General features: G+C 39.4%; 1 protein-coding gene across 2 annotated transcripts in view; it reads right to left on the minus strand.

Annotated features, from left to right (window-relative positions):
- Positions 1 to 250: 250 nt before the first annotated feature.
- LOC114357404 (uncharacterized) overlaps positions 251 to 22,653 on the minus strand; it is a 39,150-nt gene continuing 16,747 nt past the window's right edge. Inside the window, exons 2-6 of one of the 2 annotated variants that reach the window (XM_028311001.1) lie at positions 20,912 to 21,086; positions 16,252 to 16,395; positions 13,542 to 15,547; positions 4,151 to 13,301; positions 251 to 3,559 (exon numbers count right to left, since the gene is read on the minus strand). In XM_028311001.1, coding sequence (XP_028166802.1) covers positions 1,561 to 3,559; positions 4,151 to 13,301; positions 13,542 to 15,534 — 13,143 coding nt within the window. In that variant the 5' untranslated portion in view covers positions 15,535 to 15,547; positions 16,252 to 16,395; positions 20,912 to 21,086 and the 3' untranslated portion in view covers positions 251 to 1,560. Of the gene's footprint in view, positions 3,560 to 4,150; positions 13,302 to 13,541; positions 15,548 to 16,251; positions 16,396 to 20,432; positions 20,506 to 20,911; positions 21,087 to 22,653 lie in introns of those variants that run through there. The other variant, XM_028311000.1, reaches the window with a different exon arrangement.

Genomic DNA, 22,653 nt, shown 5'->3' on the forward strand with positions numbered 1-22,653 from the left:
ATATTGAATTTTGTTTTGTGTACCTACACTGAAAAATAGTATACTCGCTACATATATTTGTGCAAAATGTGTAATATTGGATTTTATGGCCAATCTTTTATACCCTGTATTATAGTGCTACAAAAATTTTAAGTTGTTTATTATAGCTGTAATTACAAAATAAAATAAATGTAGGTGTTAGTTCATGTTACTTTGTTGTGTATTATATTCTCTGAGCTCTGAGAAAAGTAATTTTAATAAAAGACAGAAATTCAACATTGAGCTTTATTTAAGAATTAATGTTGTTTACGTCCATTCATATAAACAAAATTAAATCAATACACACAAGCTAAGAATTACTTGTGTCAATTTAGAAAATAATAAGTCTTCTTTTTAAAAATATTTCATCACATAGTACCGAGGCTGATAATGGGGTTTTTAGTCTTTCTTTTATTGGACTAGAAAAAAACAATAGCTAATGCATTGAGATTTCATAATATTATGTTAATATTGACTACTCAAAATATCTAATGTAAGTATAAAAATAGTTAACAAATGAACCAAACTCAAAATACACAATCCACGCAGACCGCGTTATCAGCCCCTCGGACAGTACTCTCAACATAAAAACACTCTGAAATTAAAATTAATTATATTTTTATCTTAATTCCACATAATTTTTGAGATAAAATACGTATTATTATTAATATTACATACACTTATATATTATGCATAAATTACAAATAAGTTTCTCATAAACTGAAGTCGTCTGCGGATATTTCATTTTAAATCAGACGAGGTCGTTTCCACGAAATTAATTGGTATAATGCTTTTAAAGGAACTGTCTAACGAAAACGTTAAAACTATGTAATGAATTTTTATTTACATACATTTGAAGAGCCGCTATAAGCAGCAGAGAGCATCTACATCGATTTTACGAAGTAATGTACTTATTGGTACTACTGCTAACACACATTAAGAATATTTAACTTGGACTATCTTGTGCAAAGCGCAAGTAGAAAATGAAGGAGATTGGCACACTAAATCAGCAGTGAGTGCAAGTTGAAACAATATGCAGCCAATTGTGGGGCCACAAGAAATCAATACATCTCATAAACATTACTATTATTAAATGGTAATAAATTATTTGTAATTGAATTGCATAATATATATCAATTATTAAAATCAATTTAAACTGTGATATTGAAAATGTATTTTTCTACATCATACATAACATATTCTGTACATTAAAGTATACCACTACTCATTGTATTAATTATACATGAAATAATGTAAATGTCGATTATTTCGAAAGGGGGAGTGAGATATCGACTGAATTCATTTAATTTTAATAAAAATAAGTAATATTTAGAAGATTCAACTAATATGTACTGCAAGGGCTGTTGCAAACAATCATTAAATAAATCCAGTCCTTACAGTGATAAAGATAATTTAACTAAAATAATATGTACAAACGCTAGTTTCAGTAAGGTTCAGGAATTTTTAAGGCCAGAGTTCACCAACAGACAAAGAGCAGTTTTAAAAATTTGTTTTTTTTTCTTCTATCGTTTACTCTCCCCACTAACTACTGTTTACGGACAAATAGTGTTTCAATTTTAACAGTCTGTCGGTGAACTCCGGCCGAAAAAGGGCTATATACAAAATATTTACAGGGTACAACTTAAAAAAATATAGAGTTACTCGTCCAAATGGCGTTTGTCGTCGTTGTTGCGCTTCCGTCCCTTGGCGTGCGCCAGCATCGTGACCAGCTTCTTGTGGCTGTCGCCGACAATCCAGCCGTGCTGCGGCATATGGTCGGGCTCGTCGCCGCCCGGCGCCCAGTACGAGCCGGCGCGCGCGCGCGGCCGCACCGCCGACCCGGCCGAGCCGCCCGGCGCGCTGGGGGCGCCCGGCCCGCCCAGCACGGCCGACGCCCGCAGCGGGCCCTGCTGCCTCGCTCGGGCCCTCGCCCGGGTCCTCGTCGCCGCTGCCGGCGTGCTCCTCCCGCTCGCGCGCGCCCGCAGCACGACCGCCCTCCTGCCTCTTGGCCGCGCCCTGGCGCCCGCTGCCGCGCCGAGAAGAAGGAGGGTTCTTCTTGCCTCTCTTCTTCCTACCTTCCTTCGCCACCATCACCGAGTCGGCGCTGCTAGGCCGCGGAGGCCCGCCGTCCGGCTCGGACTCGGAACTCCAAAACTCATACAGCACGTTTTGCTTTCCGACTGTGCACTTGCGGCGAGGTCTAGCCACACCCGCCTCGTCTATATCCTGTTCAGCGCTATAATCGTAGCTTGTGCTTATTCCCTCGTCGAGCTTACTCGCAGGTGAGATCGAAACGTCCGCATAAGCCTTATAATCATCTTCATGTTTAGATGCCGAAGTGTCATTCCGTTTTTTATTTTTTGTTTCGTGACGCTTCACCCTCTCGTCGTATCTCTTTGAGGATTCAGATTCATAACTCGTCGGTGATAATTCTTCATAATCGTTCGGCGAAGGGTTGTCATATTTCTTGGAAGTACTTGGTCCGTAATTGATCACGGAATCATCATATTTTTTGGAAGTGGAGGGACTTAAATTAATATCAGACATGTCAAGTTTTTTGGAAATGTGTTCTTTGAGAGGAGAAGAGGTTCGACGTTTAGATAGGGTAGCTGAAGACATCATATCAGTTTTATTAGGTGAGGACGAACATGATCCTTGTGGAGACACGAAGTTATCGTCAGTCAATGTATACGGATTTTCGGGTGACGTATCATATTTTGATAAATGACCGTACTTTGATGTCGACGGCTCCTCGCCCTTAGGAGAAAGTGCGTCGCTATTCAGCATGGACGAGCTTGGTTCTTCCTCTAACAAACTGTCGAATAATTGATCGAGATTAGCCTTTGGCTTTGCAGGTTCTTTGATGGCAACTGGCTTTTTCTCAGTTCGGACTGCATGTTTGAATATTTTGCCCATGACAGCATTTTTCTCGACCACGTCTTTTCTTTTCTGGGGGGATATTTTCTTGACGTCTGTTCCAATCTTCACATTGCTCATTTCACAAGACATCAAACTGTTCTCGGTCTCATCGTCGCTGCAAACGTAGTCATCGGACATGTACACAAAGTCATCACCATCAGAACCACTTTCACTGGAATTGTCGTCGTCAACAACGGTATTGAATTTTGTAACTACTGGCGTGTCTTTGTTGTTATTACTAATACTTTTGAACCTTTCCATCAGAGTAGATGGTCTGAACTCAAACAACTCGGCATCTTCGTTGTCCATGAATTCATAGACATCCACCTTTTTATTATGACTTGTGTTGTCTTTAGCCCGATGGTCACTGTCGTATTTACTGCTAGATTCAGAATCCTTCTTGTCTCTCCTCTTCTTAGAACCTGATTTCTTTTTCCTTTTAGGTGAACTTTCAGAGACGGGCACAATTCCAGACATATTAATGTCTGAAGTTGGAATAGACACTTTTATACCATCAAAACCTTTTAGAGCCCCTTTTGTGGGCACCTGCGTATTTTGATACCTTGCCTTTTTAGAACTCCTTCTGCCTTTTTTCTTTTCTGGCTTCTTTCTTCCTTTGAAGCTATAACAGAAAACATTTTTATTAATATCACATTTAAAATGTATGGACAAAAAAAAACATGTGTATATGTTACGGTAAGTGGACCAGCGCTGAGAAAAAGCAGCGCAAGAAACTCAGTCACTATTGTCAACCTCCTTTTCAAGGGTTTACAGTCTATAAAATATACAAATTATAGACAGTCGAGGTAAAAGTGATAAATGAATCACATTTATCAGTGATTGTTTAATAAATTGTAACCTTAATACTTACAAATATCATAAAAGAGAATACCGGCTCGTACAGCCACACATTTTGAACGTTTTGATATCTTAATCAAATTATATTAATATAATTTGGCATAATGAGTTTGGACTATTTTTTGCGTAATATTACTTTGCCATAATGCCCATAATTTAAAGTGAAAAATAGGTTAAGGTGCGGCGGGGGTGGCCCGCCTATTTAGTTTTAAACACACATAAATGATCTCATATTAATCAAATTTACCTAATGATGAGGTAATTTTTTATAATAACCGGTAATTAGTTATTTAAAATTTTCACATTTATCACATTTACCGTAACATATATTCAAAATAACTAAAAATATACACACCTAGTTACTGGTTCTATCACAGGTTGTGGTTGTTTCGCTGCAGCAGCTTGAGATCTACATTTTCTTTTGATTTTATCAAATTTATCTTCGAACATGTCAATATCTTCAATAATATCAGGATACATTTTTTCTTTTATTTCGATGTACTTTTTCACTTTCGTCGTTTTGGTTTTAGCTGGTACTTCGAATTCTTCGATATTATTGTAGTGACAATCAGAATTGATCGGACTGGATAATTTTTCTTCAGTGTCTTTAAACCCAGGCGCGTGCAATTCGTTCATGTCTTCCTGATCTTCTCGAGTGTCTATGAGCTCCTGTGCTGGTTGTGTCTGCTCCGTATGAACCATTTGATCTTGAAGCTCTGGATTAAATTGCACGACTTCATTTGGTATCACGTCTTGGACCATTGTAAAGTCACAAACTTCATCTTGGATTATCTTAGGTCCCATAGTCCCACTGGTGTCTTCTTTGAATGCGGATGTTAAATCATTTTCTAGTTTACGTACTTCTTCACTTTCAAGTATATTTTTTGCAGTTGCAGAATCGATGTCAAAATTGTCAGAAGCCAATAGCAACTTTGCTTCTTCTATCTCTAGAGAGTTCTCATAAACTTCTAAGGGAGATCCCTGACCTCTGTGTGCATCCCTTAAAAGTATACAGAATTGAAGAAACATAAGTTCGTCTTCATCTTCTTTACATGCCTCTTTGCGGGCTTTTATAGCTGCGATAGTTTTGTTGACTTCATCTCTAATTCCCTCCCATGTGGGTAAGGGGATATCCGCTGCTTCTTTTTCATTCTTCTTTTGAAGACTATCCATACTATAGTTCAATGTCAAAAAACCCTCATAATGTACTTTAAATGCTAGGATATAATCAGATTCTTCAGCCAAGGGTATCATGATGTTCATTTCGGCTAAGGAGAGCTTTGATATGTGGTACAAACAAAGCATATGACGTAAGTAGTTATCACACCGTTGGAATTCTTTTTTGCACATTTTACACGTCATTGACTTTGGCATAATTGTCGGTCTTGTGCAAGGCTTTTTCTTCCGACCACGCTTGGTAACCTTTTTGGATGTCGAAGTTTGATGCGTTTTGGATAAGTCGCCCTCAGAGGATTTTCTAGCATCTGTATGTGAGTTGCGTTTCGTAGATCTTTCTTTGAAGCCGAAATACATATCGTCGCTCTCATTAGTAATATTTATGGTCTCTGAAATTTTCTTTGAGGCCAATAAATTAGATTTTCTAGGCTTTTTCTCGGAAAAGAAGCCAAAACTTTGCATGAATTGTTCAGATCGTAGTTCTTGTTCAGCTTCAGTCTGGGTAACATCATTTGTTTTGACGGAGGGCAAGGTGGATTGCACGTCTTTATTCTCTTCATTTTCTTTCAAGTCGTTTTTCGGAGTTTGAATATTATTTTCTTTAAGCGTTTCGGGTTGTTTATCTCTTTTTTCCTTGACGTACTTTTGCAATGGTACGTCGCTTTTGGAAGAATCGTCCGAATCGCCTATTTCATTATCATTGCGGTTTTCAGGTTGAACGTCAAATGTTTGGTTATTTTTGCGACCACCTTTCTTAACTTTATTTTCACCCAAACCCGAATTAGCACTCTTTTTCTTGCCATTTTTAGGTGTATTTTGCTTACGCTTGGTACTTTCATTTTGTTCTGCCATATCTTCCAAATCAATATCATATGGGTCATATAGTTCTGAACTAGCGGACTTCACAATAACAGATTTTGATCGCGCACGTCTTACTGGGACATTATAACATGCAGTTTTTGTTTCGGGTACTTGTGTGATTTCTTGTACGTTAGCTGCCGGGTCATCGTTATCCATATCAACGTCAAGTTTTTTGTTAACTTTGGACATTTTACATTTTTTTGGTTCTGAACTTTGGCTAAGATCAAATGAAATTTGACTACTGATTTTACGTTTCTCGCTATTTTTATCACTGTTGGTTTGGTAATCACTAAGTACTGGAGAATCGACGGCCGGAGTGACTTTATTTGATTCTTTGATTGAAACTTCATTGACATCATTGAAAGATTCTAATTTCTCTTTATCAAAGTCAATTTTAATTGAAATCGGATATTCAGCACTATGATCAACATTTTCTAAGTTCTCTGTATTATTCGCCTCTTTTAATTTGTCGCTTTCTTCAATAGATTTCTTTTTCTTTGATTTCTTCATAAGCTGGGTACTGATTTTACGTTTAGTACCTTTAGGTCTTTCTTCAAATGTTTCAAACAGGTTATCAATGTTACTTAATTTTGGAGTGTCAACTGTTTGCTCTGTTACTAGATCTCCTGATTCAATTTCGCAATTGTTCTGTGTTTCTGGTGTAGAATGAGCAGATGGTTTAGGGGTTCCTTCATCGTCTTGTCGTAGTTTCGAAAATATAAGTTGTTTTTTCGTAAGTGGTGTCTTTGACTCAAGCGCAAGTTCGCACAATTCAGTTTCCATCAATGTACTCTCTAAATATAAAGATTTCCCACGTCTACTTCGACGTAATGGGGCTAGGGTTTCGGTACTTTCTTTAATATCTAAATCATTGGAAACTATTTGAGAGAAATTCCCTTCATGGACAAGATTTTCTACATCTTCGTGTCTTTGTTTCTTAGCCCGAGAATGTTTTTTCTCTTTGTTGGTAACAGCCGAATTTATGTCGTGGTCACTTGTAGACTGCAACTCATCGATCGTCACTGAAGTTAATGTGACATCTTGATCTATTTTGGATGACTCAAGCGTGTCTTTTACAGTCTGATCAACATCATCTTTATGAATTTGTGGAATGTCATCAGGTTCATAAAATTCTAGCTTCTTCGATTTTGCTTTGCTTTGCTTTTTACTGGTATTGTTGGCAGTAGTATCGCCGAGATTTATAGCAGTGACGATAGCAGTTTTGTCTGTTAGAGTTTCTTGGTTTACTGTAAGTTTAGAATTGATTTTAACACCTTCAGCATCTTCGTGGTCAGCTACATCTAGGCTACATGGTGAAGATTCCTTGATTGTGTGAGCTTTAATGTCTACTGGCACATAATTCTGAGCGGTAGTTTTGTTGTTATTGATTAACGTGGATGCCATATTATTTTCTTTGTTAATATCTTGATCATTTTCAATAGTCTGCACTGTTTCCGTTTGGATATTTACAGTATCTGATGTTGATATAGAGCGCGGGGTCCTTTTAACTCGTTTTAATAAAGATTGATTAAGTTCTTCCTCGTTAGTTGTTGCATCAACCTTATTCATGTTACTACTATCACTTTGCACGACATTAACATCTTTTGCCTGTGGGATACTCAATGAAACATCATTCAGTGACTCATTTTTTGCAAATTTCTTGCAACTTTTTTGGATTTTCTTCTGCTTATTCTTTTTCTTGTGTGATCGCTGGGTTGTTTTTATGTTTTGTGCAATAACCTCACACATGTCACCAAGTTTTTCTTGGTCGCTTTGTTTTCGTTTTATCATGGCAGCCAGAGAAATATCATCCTCTGAATCATCTTCGTCTTTGGGTTCTTTTGGTCGTATTGAAGTCTCGTTGTGTTTTATTGTAACTTCAAGATCAATCACTTCACAACTAAGCTTGTCAGACTCCGTACTCTTTGAGATCAAAATGGAATCATTATTTTCAATATCACAAGACTTTGGTGAGGCCTGAGTACCAGCATCAACAATATTTTGCAAGTTATTTTCTACGTTGGGACTAACTATCGCATTCTTTGAAATAGAAGACGTTACTTTCCCCCTTTTTGGTGTAGGTGCTTCAACATCTTTCGCAACCACCTCGGTTACTAATATAGGTGATGGTCGAGTTAAATTTTTATTCGATTCATCTCCACTATACTCTGTACTACTAGGTGATATTGCAGGTGGATATTTGCAACGCCCAGCTATCGTATTGTGTTGAGTGCTACTAATTTCAGCCTGTTGAATCGCCAAAGTTTTGTCTAAGTCCGATAAAATATCAAAATCAGCATCCAGATCTGGTTTGCACTGGACATTTAGAATAATTTGCTGTTCAATGCCAGATGTGTTTGATCCCGTATTAATGTCAATGGACAACAATTTATTTCTTTCCAAAGCCGTTTTAATACGAAATGCTCTCAGGATAGCTGTTTGATCATTGGCCTTTTGTTTATTTTCTTTGGAACTTGATGCAATAATCACTGGCTCGTTGTTGGTGGGGATTATTTCACAATTATTTTGCTCTTCTATTACTCTTTTTATTTCGCTTTTTCTTGGATCTTCTTCTGTTAAATCAATAAAGGCGTCTACCTCACTCAAGTCAGGCAAGGGATCCTCATATTTGCTGTCTTCTGCGTCTGGATGTACGGATTTGTCGCTAGGTTGGTAATGTGATCCTGAGGGTATTGGTTGCGCGAGCGATAAATGGTGAGTCAACTGTGATGATGATACTGGTGAGTATCTTATAGGTGGCTTCACATCAAAATCTGACATTCTCGGAGGAGACACACCCCTGTTCACAACCGAAACATTACTAGCTCCTGGTTTATTCAACTGGTCATTTTTAGGAGCTGCTGATGTAGATACGTACTGAGGAAGAACATTCAACAACTGGTTTCTGTGGTCCACCGGCATCGTGCCCAAGATTTCCACAAGTTCTTTGGGGAGCATTGCAATCTTCTTCGCTGTTTCTGGATCTAAATCACTAATACCGGCAGTTTTTTCTTTGGATTGTTTTTCATCAGAATCTTTTGTAGTCGGTACCATCGTATCGTACCGGCTCATGTTTGAATTAGTGGTAATATCAGTATTACAAGTAGTATTTGCATTTGTGAAAAATCCATCGTGAGATGATATGTTATGAACTGGTCCATATTGGGTTGCAGCGTTGACAGCATTTGCAATTGTCGTGTTTGGGACGCTCAAATTGTTTGATGCAGAGGCTACACTTGAATCTTCTACTTTAGCCATTGATATACACGCATTTGCTAGCGTGTACACTGGTTTAGTAATTTCGTATTTAGCGACTGTATTTGATTGCGTAAATAAGGGGATAGGCGAAGTGACACATGAGATTGCACCGGGGATGATGCTACCACCCGTTACACTTGTCGAAACAGCCGAAGGGGTGCCATAAACTGTATTAGCCATAAGGTTCTTCTTAAAAATCACGTTACCACTTTCATCTATATCAGAAGTTCTTATTTTTCCCGTTACAATTGTAGTGTCGACACTTGTAGTAGTCAACGAAATAGGCAGACTATACAATGTTTGTTGTGCACCAGTATCAATAAAACTTTTTGTAACGGGGGTGCAACTATCGCCTACTGAGGCAGATTCCCTTCTCCGTGGTTTGTTCTTTTCTTTATCACGTGCGGTTATTTTTAGTGAGTCTTGTTCCGTTGTTACTGATGACAAGTAGTTGTCTTTCGATTGTTTTTCCACAGATATGTCTACCGACTTCAAATGCTCCACGGGTTGAACGAAGTTATTAGTATTAGTTGTAGATAATGAGGCATCTCTGAATCGTCCAGACATATCCGCGGGGTAGCCCCGATCTATATGGTGTGGTTTATGTATATTTTGAAGCAATTCTTGTTCAAATTCATTATTACGAGGGTCATATTCGTATGAGTTGTTATTTGAACTATTTTTCAACATGTAATGCTTAAGGGCATCGGGGGCTTGACGCTCCATCAGTTTATTGAAGTCTCTATCATCAGCGCTTGACAACTCAGAACTCATATCGAGCCTAGGTATAGTTGGAGAGTAGAGTTGAGTTCGCCTCGACTCAACCATGTTATTATTTCGGCTGATTTCATTATAAGTCTCGTATTTCTCGAAATTGTCAGATATACGTGTAGTATCTTTCTTCATCGATATTTCTTTAATTTGATTACACGTACTCTTGGAAAGATCGAGGGGAGTTTCAATTTCATTCGGAATCGTTCCAAAATTAGTACCTATACTTGTATATGTCGGTGGAATGTTATTTGGTAAATTATTAAATGCACTCTCTGGATAGATTTCGGCGCGAACGTTAGACATCTTCTTGTTATAATAATTGCGATCTGCCTTAATAGATTGAGCATTTTTCACATAAATGCTGTCGGTAGTAGACGCTTCTTTATTGGCAACCACGCTCTCTGAGACTGCAGCGTATTTCTTAGTGCCCTTAGAGACACCACCGCTCTTTGAGGCTGTTGCAAATTTCTCAGTGTCTTTATTGGCAACGCCACTCTCTGAGACTGCAGGGAATGTTTTAATGTCGGTATTAGCCATACGGCTCTCTAAGGCTGTGGCGAATTGTTTAGCGCTATTATTATCAGAAACTGCTGCTTGTTTTTTACTAACAAAGACATTGTCAGATTGCTTGTCCTTATTAACCGTGTTTTCTGCTACTTTCTTGTGTTTCTCCGTGAGAGCTAACTGCTTTTTGTTGTTACTTTCACTGACTGCAGCTTGCTTTTTGGTGATGAACTGGCCTTCACGAACTTGAACAGGTGATGTTTTGGGAGTAACATTAGATTCAGTAGGGACACTTTTGTTGACGAAATTCACATCACTGACACTTTGTACCAAAGTATTAGCAAAATTGCTTTCCGTGTGAGTTACAGCATGTGGTCTAATATAACTATTTTCTGCTCTTGGTGAAACCGTCTTATTGTTTAAGCTCTCGTGGGAAACAACGGTGTGAGATTTTGTCATGGATTTGTTCTCTGCTGCTACCGCTTGAGCTTTTTTATTTTTGTAAGTTCCTTCGACGTAGTATGGGGTCGCCGGAACCTTCCCACTTAAGTCATTTTCATGTGATACATACGAGTCACGTTGATGATTATAGGCAATTTCAGCTTTAGAAGCACGGGGATTTTTACTGTAATAATCATTTTCGTTGTCATTTGAGACATGTTTTTTCGTGGCAATGGCATCCACAGGAGATACAGCTTGCTTGTGTCTACTTGTAAAGGTGCCGTCTGAGCCAACAGCGGCTTGTTTCTTGTTAACATAATTGCTTCCAGGACTTGTTGTTTGATTGTTGTTCTGATTCCTCAAATTGTTAGCCTCAGGACTAAGGGCAGTAGCTATTTTATTCATGTAATCAGTGTCAACACGAAGAGCCATTTGCTGTTGAGTGTATTGTTCAGCACAAGCGTTTTGTATGCTTTGTTTAGCCTTCAAGTAAACTTCCCTCTGTTGGTACTCTATCAGCTGTTGAGCTTCGGGAGAAAGTTGTTGTAAAGGGTGATAATCTAATCGTATAGGTGGCACCATATTCATAGCCTCAGGCCGGTATTCGTTAAAATGTGGACTCGGTTGATTATAGGACCCACTGGACCGCCGCTGGTTTATCAAAGCGCTAGCACTCTCGGCGACGCTGTGCGTAGAGGCGCGTCGTGCTTGCGCGCTAGTCATTCTCGCAGGCGGCGGGATATTCATTTGATAGTGCATCATAGAGGCCTGTAAGAGCAATTCCCTCTCTCTCATCTCTTTTTCAGCACGACTATTCCTTGCACGTGTAGTTCGTTGCGTTCCTTCATTCGGCTTCTTTTTAGGTGTAGGGTGAGCAAAACGAGGGTCAAGCCTAGCATCATGAGGCATCGGCATATCATAAGCCTTCTGAGGTATAAGATTTCTGGGGTCCCCGGGTATAGGGAAATGATATCGCTGATCAGCGAAGTTAAGCAGATTATTTTCAGGGCGATAATCCAGATATCTGTCTTGAATAAATGGATGACGATAAAACATCCCTGGTGGAAGACCACCTATTGGAATACCACCTGGTGGAATACCACCTGGCGGAATACCACCTGGCGGAATACCACCCGGCGGAATACCTCCGGGCGGAATACCGCCGGGCGGAATACCACCGGGCGGGATACCACCAGGCGGATTACCACCTGGCGGAATACCACCTGGCGAACCACCATCTGGCGAACCTCCACCTGGCGAACCACCATTTGTCGAATCACCATTTGTCGAACCACCGCCTGTCGAATCGCCACCTGGCGATCCACCACCTGGCGAACCACTATCTGGAGGAATAGCATTTGGATCATGATGCATGTTCATTGGACAATCAAGTGTTGGAGACCTTTGGGACACCGAACCCAATTCACTATCTGCACGTTCATTATTATCGGGTGGTACTTCCAACGCGTCTGATGTCGGAACACTCGGAATCACACAATTATTTTTAAGCATAAGCATTGCTATACAATCATTCAAGCCCTTCCGTTTGTTATTGCTCGCGATCAGATTCTTTCCCTTTTGGGACGGGTCAGGATCTGTTGAGGAATGTAAAGGTGGTTTATCTAATTTGGTAACCCCTTCTTCATTTTCAAATTGACGCTGTTGTCCTGTAGGTGTGTGCACATGTTCTGGAACTTCACTAGATTCAGGTGGCATCAAGTAATGATGGTTATATGGCACAGCTTGATCCTGTTTATTATCCTTATCTTCGTTTGGAATCTGAGATGTAGAATGTCTAAGCGGTCTCTGCTCTGGTGGGGAATAATGGTTATTCGTGTGGCCATCTTGCCTACTGGGTCCAGGTATCTGGTCATCACGATTGTTCGATGATCGACCGCGACCTCGACTTGCTTGTTCTCTAGTATTATAAGGCCCAGTACTGACGTCAACGCGCTCTGGGGAGTTGTCATTTGACTGCTGGTCCACTTGACTACCTTTTGAACTGACTTGACCGCCTCTTGAACTAGCTTGACAGCCTCTTGAATTGGCTTGCTTACTAGAGCCTGCTCCAAAAGTATCAGTAGGTGCTTCAAGTTTTTCCTCAAACGCTTTTTGTTCTTTTATCTGCGCTCTTCTTTTAGCTCTATTCATAGCCACCTTCCTTTTCAAAGACTCACTCTGTCTAGTTCTATGAGTCAACTTTAACGGTTTTCCCCTCGGCTTAAGAGGTTGGTTTTCGTCGTCACTTTTGTTAGGGTTTTTAGCGTCATTATCATCATTGTCCAAATTGTTTGATCCACCCCGATTCATAGTATTTCTCCTGAGCTCACGTTTTCGATTTTTCAGTATTTCTGATGATCGCCTTTTCATAATAATTGTATTTCTTTGTTTATCAATTTTGCGGCGAGGCCTCAAAATTGAGTTCATTGGATTAACCATCACCCGATGACGTTTAGCGGGAAGATCAGCTAACATCTTGCGAATGGTTTCAGCTGCAAAGAAAACGTTGGAAAATAAATTCACAAGAAATGTAACACTTTGTTTTAAAATAGCTACATCCGCGATTTAAAACAGTACGTATCTCTCAAAATGTTTATTTAATATTTTTAGAATACATGTATTATTATTTTTTAACTAAGGTACCTTTTATTGACTAACACCTAATTTATAATTGACATCCTATGTAGCCGTAAAAATGAAAGCGAAAAATTAAGTATGGAAGGTAAACTTACCATCTCCCACTTCGCTCCTGATTTTTGGTCTTTGTCTCATGTGAGTTTTCTGTCTTGTTTGCCGGCTTCTAATGTCTTTGCGGATCTTCTTCCGGATAGTGTTATCGGGTAGCCGTGATCGTCGCCGACGAACCCCAAACGGACGGTAGCGGCACTTTCGACGCACGGCCGGCGCGTCGCCGGCACAGTCCAGCATGTGTTGATGGAAGTCTTCCAGACTAACGGATTTCTTGCACTTGGTGCACTCTCTGAACCCTCTAAGAGGTCTTGTCCTGTTACTCATCTGACTAGGAGGGACATATAAGTGCTTCAAAATATCCGCGTTTAACAACAGTTCCCCGACGATTTCATAGTGTTGTACTTGGGCATTGGGATGTTGGGCTGATATGTGGGAGGAGAGACCTCGTGAATCGCGAGTCTGGGCACCACAGGCGCAGCAGACGTAGCATCTGGGCCGCACCCACTCGCCGCTCAGAACTGCTGGTTGGAGATCGAACGACGGAGGCGACGGCGTCAGCCCGAGGGAAGCGGGGAAATCAAGGTTGTCTTCTAATGGCGATGGTTTATTGACATACTTCACAACTTGCTGTGAGGTTGAAGGTAACTCTCTACTCTCCAGTATTTGCTTTAGTTCGTTGCTTACCGCATTCTGTTTTTCAGTCTTCTTCTCCAATGGAGCAATACTGAACTTTTTCTCGAACTTACGCCTCATACATAACTGAGTCCAAATGTCTAGACTAGATACCAAGGTGATGATGCAGTTATTAACATGAGTATCATGTTTTATATCATCAGGGTTCAAAAGAGCTCTTTCGTTTCCCCATTTCCACTTGTGCCTTGGCGCCAGGGTCCGGGGCATGAACTCGTCGAACACATTCCTAGAATACTGTTCGTATGCCAAGAGAATGGGAAACCCTTCAGCGGCATTTATAACAACGCTGTTTTTAGATTTCCTTGTTTTGATGACACTGTCTGGATCAGGGTTGAAATTAAAAGATCCATCCAAAAACTTGGACAAATTCTCATGGACATTACTAGCCACTTTGGAATAAAAGCCGGTGTCAAAGCATTTCTCGAATTTTTGAGTAGCCTCTTCAGCGTTCTTAAGCCAGTCCTTTTTGGTAGATTCAGCCGTCCTCGGTGACCGGTGTACCACTCCCAATCGGGAGAGGATCTGATCAGCATCCGTATTGTGGAAAGAAAAGTTCGTTGGCATACGCTTATTCCACTGTATATCATCAAGGACAATAACAGCATTTTTCTCAATTGCGGAATTACCGCCTAAATTCTTGCTGGGCGGTAATATTAGGTTCGTTGTTATATTGTCTTCAATATCAGCTTCATCGCTAATTTGAGAAGGTTTGAGTTCGCAAGATATAACTACGCCATTGAAACGAGGTCCTTCGGGAAAATCTTTGCCTTCACTTCGGAAGAGTTTATCATCCACCTTAAGTGCTTTGAGGCTTTTCTTTGCGCCAAAAGGAGCCTTTTGTCGCAGCTTACTACGATAGGGTAACTTTTGTTTCTCACAAACATTTAGTTTGTGTTCTGCCAGGTCTGATGTAGCGGAAAATCTTGTATGACATTCTAAGCAGGCGAAGTATTGATTGGGGTGGCTGTTAACCATGTGGCGAATGATATCGTTAGGCTCAGACTCGACATGGTTACAGAAGAGACAGGCGATTGTAGAGTCATGTTTGGGATTGGAGAGGTGTACGCGGCGGGCGTGCTTGGACACCGTCTGTTTGGATGCGAATTTCCTATCGCAGTAGGGACACAACAGTTGAGGCGTATTAGCGGTATCAGACTTGTTAGCGAGATCATCTGGTTTGGTCGACGACGCTTTGGACGGGGTGCTTGTTCGCTTCTGCCGTTCCAAAGAAGTCTTAGGTTCGTTTTTACGTAATGCTTTGTTAACATGAGGACTGGTGACAGTAGACCTTCTTGGTCTCAGCCTTCCGTTTAAGCCAGACAATGGCTCATCTTCACTCATGTTGTAGAGCACCCTAAAACAATACATGTAGTGAAATAAAAAACAAAAAAAATAAGATTAGGCATTGCAACCCGGTACGGTGTTACCGGATCTTGCATTCCGGATCCACATATGAAGAAAAATATGCGAATAATGCCATTGAAATTTAATAAAGCATGATAGATCCATGTTCAGTTTCCAATAATTTTATATTAAAATAATAGATAAATAATTATTCTACTAATTCAGATTTAGTGCCGCAACTCTACAATTCCGCCGGATTACATTACCTAAACACGTTAAAGGACGTTAGCATTTCTAAATTATTAAGTATAATCATGCAAATGGTGTATGTAAAGCTAGAAGAAAACTTAGTTATATTTTTAAATTAATCAATTTCAGTTTTCGGAGGCTATGATTAATTTCAATAATATTTTCTGACAAATACCAAAGTATACTTGATAGCTTGTTGCCTACCAAAAAATGATTAAGCTCCGAAAAATATAATCATTTAATTAAAGTATCTCCAGGTGATTCCTGTGAAACGCTGGCACGTGAATGATCTTATAAGGGTTCCGCTTTTACAGAACCCCAAAAATTTAAATAGAAATGTGATATTATTAACAGTTTCGTAATCTTTAATTTACTTTACCTACAAAACTCGACAAATTTTATCTTTTTCTCTAAAATCAGTGTAAAGAACAACAAAACGGTCATGATGATGCTGCAGGCACTTACTTGATCAGTGGGAGCCCTTGACCATGAGTGAAGACGTCATCTAAGTTGCCGGCGGTTGGATCTGGAGCGATGATGCGAGGGTTTAGATCGTCATCGTGTTTTACAGCTATACCGGATGTCAATAAACCGACATCGAGCCGATATCTGAAAAGAAAATCTACGTTAGCAAAAGCCTCTTGAATTGCACATCGGATTACACATTATAAGTATAAATTAATATCATTGGGAGTTATCGCAAAAATGTACGCGCGCAAAAATCAATTCAAGTGTGTTTCTCGCTCAACGGTGTGACCGTTGACGACCCCTACGACAGACCAAACATGTAGGCATAATGATGTTTTACTAACCATGCGAAACCAGGGCAGGTCGCTAGTTTATAACTATGTTAGGGACTAAAATTGGCAGCAAGGTTCATTTGTTATCCAAAACCGCAAGTGACGCAGTCCTTTCCCAAGGGAAAACCTGAAACTGCATCTGAAGGCTTATTTTGGGTCGCTACGAACAGCTACGAATGACTTTTACGTAGTCTAATGTTCAAATGAACGTATGACAACTTATACGTAAATACCGATAGACCGATAGCATAAAATAAAATAACAGATTTATTATTGAAGAATCAAAATCTGTTTATTTATCAGATGTCAAAAGTGACGAATTTAATTCAGAAACACGCATTCATAGACAACCTAACATAACATTCTGTTCAGAAAGTTATAACATCAGTTCAACCGTATCACTGCTACCTTTTCATTGAACCCACTTTTCATGAGAACTAGACCTTGAACATCTTCAGACTTGTCAATACAACTCGACTTGTCAATACATTTCAGAAGATCATACACTTGATAGGGCCGCCTTTTCCTATTGCACTTTTCTACTAGAGCTTAGAGCAGTGTTTTTCAACCTGTGGGTCGCGACCCCCTGGGGGCCGCCAAGGGGGTCGCGAGAGTTCGTAAAAACAACCTCAGTAAAAAAAAAACAGTAAAGTTATAAAGAAAGATTCATCCGAAATCTAATTTAAGCAAATGCATAGTTGTATGGATTGAAATATTCAGTTCCTACAACATCTTTGTAACATTATAAAATGCATGAAAAAAAAAAGAAGGAAGAGCCTGGATGCGGGCAGCGCAGGACCGTTCATTGTGGAAAACCTTGGGGGAAGCCTTTGCCCAGCAGTGGACGTCATTTGGCTGAAACGAACGAACGAACGAAAAAAAAGCGAACGGTCGGGGGGGTCGCAAAATATTTTTTATACTAGGGGTCGTGTCATGAAAAAGGTTGAAAAACACTGGCTTAGAGAATCTCTAGGCTCAGCTCTATCTATTAAATTGGGTCTAACAGTAGATAAAACAAGCTGGCCAAAATTCGGGTTGCGCCTTTTTATATCAGGGTTTCCGAACTCATCTTTTGCAGTGTTTGTTTTTACCTAATTATTTTATCCTATATTCAACTAAGAAGATAAGACAATAGGCCCCTAGTTCAAAGTACATTGTTCAACTGGTCAATCGAACGCCTAATAAGCCCGTTCCGGTGTTAGCGACTCAATCAGAGCTGTAGAAGTAGGTGCGTAGTTGCATCGGATGAGTGAGATGTCACAGTACAGATTGGATGCGGATAAAGTTATTTATTTATTTATTAGAAACTCAACAGCTTATGTTATATTTTAATGTTATAAAATTAGTTTCCTAATAACTTGGCTAATATTGCACCAAATATAAAAAATATAAATTATTTAAAAAATCTAGGATCACAGTAAAAATATTGAATTGGTTTGGTATGTTCCGCGTCGCAGTTTTTCCTGTTCATAAACTTTGTTTTTTTTTTAATGTGAGGTTTTGTTACCCTCGGCTGGTTTCATATGTTTTAGTATGACGACATTTTATTCAGATTAAAATGACTTAAATTCAGTATTTGATTCGCGCGTCATACAAATTTGACACCCGTACGTAGCCGGAGCCGTGTGCAAGTTTAGTTAGCAACAGTCCATCTGCCGTCTTTTGACTGTCTGTCTTTAGAAGAATAATTTGCATAGGGGGAAAATTGGAAATCCAGATTTTGCATTCAATCAAAATCGTCACACCGGTTTTCTCGAAACACCGGCCCGCCACCCCCCTAGTATAGCCCAATCGCAACAGCCCCGACATCTCAATTAACGGACCTACCATTGTAAATAACGTCATAGTGTGCATTTACCATCGATATAGTATTATGTACCTACTACGCACTAGATTTCGCGATCCGAACACTCGCTCTGTTCAACTGAACTGTACTGCATACACCTTTCTTTAGTGAGACTTTGACATAAGTAAACGATCGAGCGCTGCATGTTCTAATAGTTTGTTTAGACGACACAACTAATGTTTTAACGCTGCAGCTTTAAAGCTTAATTTTAATTCTTTCCAAAATTAAACAAGAATTTTGCTTACGACAACTTCTCTATCCTTTATAGCTGGCATTTACGATTTGTCTAAGCGAAGATATACTACTACGTCAGTATTTTACTATGCCCCCATCTTATAAGCAAATAACATTATTATTTAGGTATTGTTCACGTGGTTTGTGTTTACTTCGACAGCCATACGAATCTGTATCAGATCAGGGCTCATACATATTGCATGTGACTTCGGTCAAGATTCTATGCGTAGCCGTTTTTGGTAAACATACGAAATGCATAATGTGGATATTTCGCACACCGTAGCACGCAGTTTGCAGCAAAAACACAGCTGACAGATTGTGTTATAATAAACACATTGCTCTGCGCATTTACGACTTTTATCGGGACATTTAGTCGATAGGTTGATATTAAAAAGAGGTAAGTATTCATTTTAAATTTTTAACAGCTTTTGCTATCTGATCTCGAGTTGTGTCTTAGCAAAACCTAGGTCTATTAAGTAATAGACCCCTCTTAATTTTACATGACTAGACTTTGCACGTGAAGTTCGGTGTTTCAAGGTTATGCTTAGTGGTAGCTCCGGTTTATCAAGAACTCTTTCTCAGGGGTTCAAAGTTGTTTACAGTTTTATATTCCCGGGGTAAAAAGGGTAACTTAAGAACAAATCTAGAGACAGCTGTCTGTATTATGTGAAATTCAATTTAAGGTCGGACCAGTGTCTCCAACCAGATTTCTTTGGAACATTTAGAACCAATATGTTTTCCTCATTTTAATATTATTAACCAAATAAATGTTAACACAAACAGCACAACTACTAAATAATAATATTCGCTCATAGCAAGAAATTATTTGCAAAAAAAGTAAGTAGGTACTTAGATAATAATTTTAGACTTTTAAATCGTCGCGGACTAGCTCAGTTACATAAAATTTATTGTGTTATTGGATTCACCACAATAATCCAGCGGCGGCGCGGCAGGGTTCGAACCTGCGTTCCTTGAATCACGCACCTTCAGCGTTGGGCATTTGTTGGACATCTTTGACAAAGTACTATTTATTGGAAATTTTACCTAGCGATTTAGTACCGTAAAAGTTAACAGTGATTTTAGCGAACTATTGTATTTAGAATCTGCAGCGAGCTTAAAAGTCATAAGTATATTCTTCGTGATAAGAAATAGATAACAGTAATTCGTACTAAGTTCTACTAATAAGACCTCGACGCTTAAAAGTTCTGCGAAATAGGCACTGCGGAGGCTGGGACCTCTGGCCACCTCTGTCTGTCATCTATCGGCAGCCATTTAATTAATCAATACTTATATTCAAGGGCACGGCAAATAAATTACTTGTTCTGATAGCCCGTCTGTAAATAAGACGTAATTTTCATATTCTTTAAAACTTTCCTTCACGTAAACGATACGACTAGATTAAAGTGCAAACACGAACGAACATCAACTAAGACACAAAATAACTTAATGAAACACAAAAATAAAAATATTTTTTAAAAAGCACAGTAAGAATTGCACTCGCTTAGCACAACATATTTGCAAAAATAAAATAAAATACAAAATAGACCGCAAATTATTTAAATAATGCTTATAACTTTGAACAAACTGTGCAAAATAATTATTGAAAAGCAGCAAGGAAATTCAAATCGCTATAGCACATAGAGAAACTCAGCCAAATGAATAAAAACAAAAATAAACTATTTCTAAGAATTAGGTTGTAGTATGTAAAATAAAAGGACGGTAAAGCTAGTAAAGTTTCTACAACTAAATGAAACTAATAAACAAACCTTTTGGCCAAGATGTACGGCTGCGGCCGCTTTATCCTCATGTAACACATGATTGCAACACTACTTTGTCCAGTAAATCAAAACACTTGCTACTCTATGTAGTCCGTGGTAGAAACGAAAATATTTTCACGAAACAAAAAAAAATAAAAACCGAAAATAATAAAAAACTATTTAAATAAAACTTTTCAATTTAACACCATTCACCAAAACATTCGATTTGCCCGGTAAAATAAAGAAACATGTAAACCCAAAAAACTATAAGCCTATACAGGCAAATGCCGCTCGAAACGGCCAAGAGAGACAAGAAGAAGCGGGCGAAATCCATTTTCAACGTGTGGATTCGCACAGCGCAGAACTCCGAATAGCGGGCTGCCCGGGCTGCAGGTGAACTTATAGTCTAGAAGAGCTATCACCATGGTTACTACTGTCGATGTGTTGGTGCTGTGTGGACATTGGACGTGTACATACAATGCACTTACTTATGCAGTTGTGGGGCGGCGCAAAGCGCCCGCCCCCGGGTGTACGCAGGCCCACACGTGGCGCCTTCTCCTCGCTGTGGCCAATACGCGAAAACCACTACAAATTAATTTACAGTGGGCATTCGTCGTCACAGCCAGCTTGATGCGCCCTCGGGATCATATCAACCGAAAACACCTGAAAATTTAAAATTATTTTAATAAGGGGCGGGGGGCGGAAAGTTTTACACTCACACAGACGCAACAACCCTATACCTGTTGCATATTGCAACGCGTACGCGGTGCGCTGGTGTGCATCTCACAGACACACTCACAGATACGCTATGTTCAGACTTGGGGGTGGCTATGGGGGGAAGTTTAGTTGTGTGCTGTCATCTACGACGAACCAATATTTATTGCGCAAAAATAACGATTTTAAAATTGTAATATTTTGGAGGTTGTTTTTTGATTAAAACGTAAATAAATAATAATGATTACAGGGCTCAGTGATTTCTATGCTATAATTGCTTTGCTAACGTATAATTACTAGGGTATAAATAATGCCTTCAATTTTAATTTATAAAATTTTTAAAAAATATATTACATTATTATAAAATGTATTAGCATAGAGATAGTTTGAGTCCAGGGAAAGGACATAGGATAGTTTTTATCCCGGTTTTTGAAACAGGAGCGCGCGCGATATGTTTTTCTTTCACAGCACAAACAAAATTCCACGTGGGCGAAGCCGCGGGCGGAAAGCTTATGTTATTATAAATACTAATAGATATTTGAAGTAGTTTTGTATTTCTTACCGTGTACGATATTGTTAATTTATTAATTTGGGTAAACTAATGTTTTATTTATTTATATTTGTCACTATAGACTAACATATTTCTTAAATCAACTAAAAATCAATGTGCCTTTTGGCAGGTGCGTATCACTGCAGCCCGTCTTGGCTGTTTACATTTGCACAAGCCTTTGTCGGTTGCTGCTTATACATGACTAGCGGCCTCCTGCGACTTCGTACGCGTGGATCCCGTTTTACTCCCTTAGGAGTGGAGTTTCGTAAAATCCTCCGGATGCCTACGTCATAACACCTACCTGCATGCCAAATTTCAGCCCGATCCATCCAGTGGTTTGGGCTGTGCGTTGATAGATCACTATGTCAGTCAGTCACCTTTGAGTTATAAATGTATGTCGGAGCGTCGGGCTCTCGGACGGCACCAGAAGGGTCTCTCATTGAATTCATACTATCTACCTATGTGGGCGTATAGGAAACACGTGCGAGTGGATACTAACACTAATTATAATCACTGATTATAAACGACTAACTTTACTAGACTAGAATGTAAAGACTGGTTCGTAATTTAATCAATAGTGTCCACAGTTAAATTTAACAGAAAGATCAAAGTTACTGAATTACTTTAACAAAGTTTGAGACGCCTAGACTTAATAAATTGGGAGCGATTGACGAATTTGTGAACCACGCCCAGTCAGCACCACGTCCAAAACCCGAATGTGCAATGACTCTAACACTGAGTCCCAAAATCTCTACGTTCCAGGGCTCTGTACCTGAAGTTTTTGTAAAGCTATTAATCCATCAATACTGCACTTGAACGGGTCCACAACTACGTCAGGCAACATGGAGATTTATGTCACCTTCGTTCCCAGGCGCGCACTTAACTCTGGCATAAGAGCTTTGGCGCTGCTTAAAATTCCATAGCAATAAACTAGCTAACACATTGAAAGTGTTGTGAGAACTATAA

Source organism: Ostrinia furnacalis, unplaced genomic scaffold (assembly GCF_004193835.3).
Source record: "Ostrinia furnacalis isolate ACB-3 unplaced genomic scaffold, ASM419383v2 OfSCF3147, whole genome shotgun sequence".
Taxonomy (NCBI): domain Eukaryota; kingdom Metazoa; phylum Arthropoda; class Insecta; order Lepidoptera; family Crambidae; genus Ostrinia; species Ostrinia furnacalis.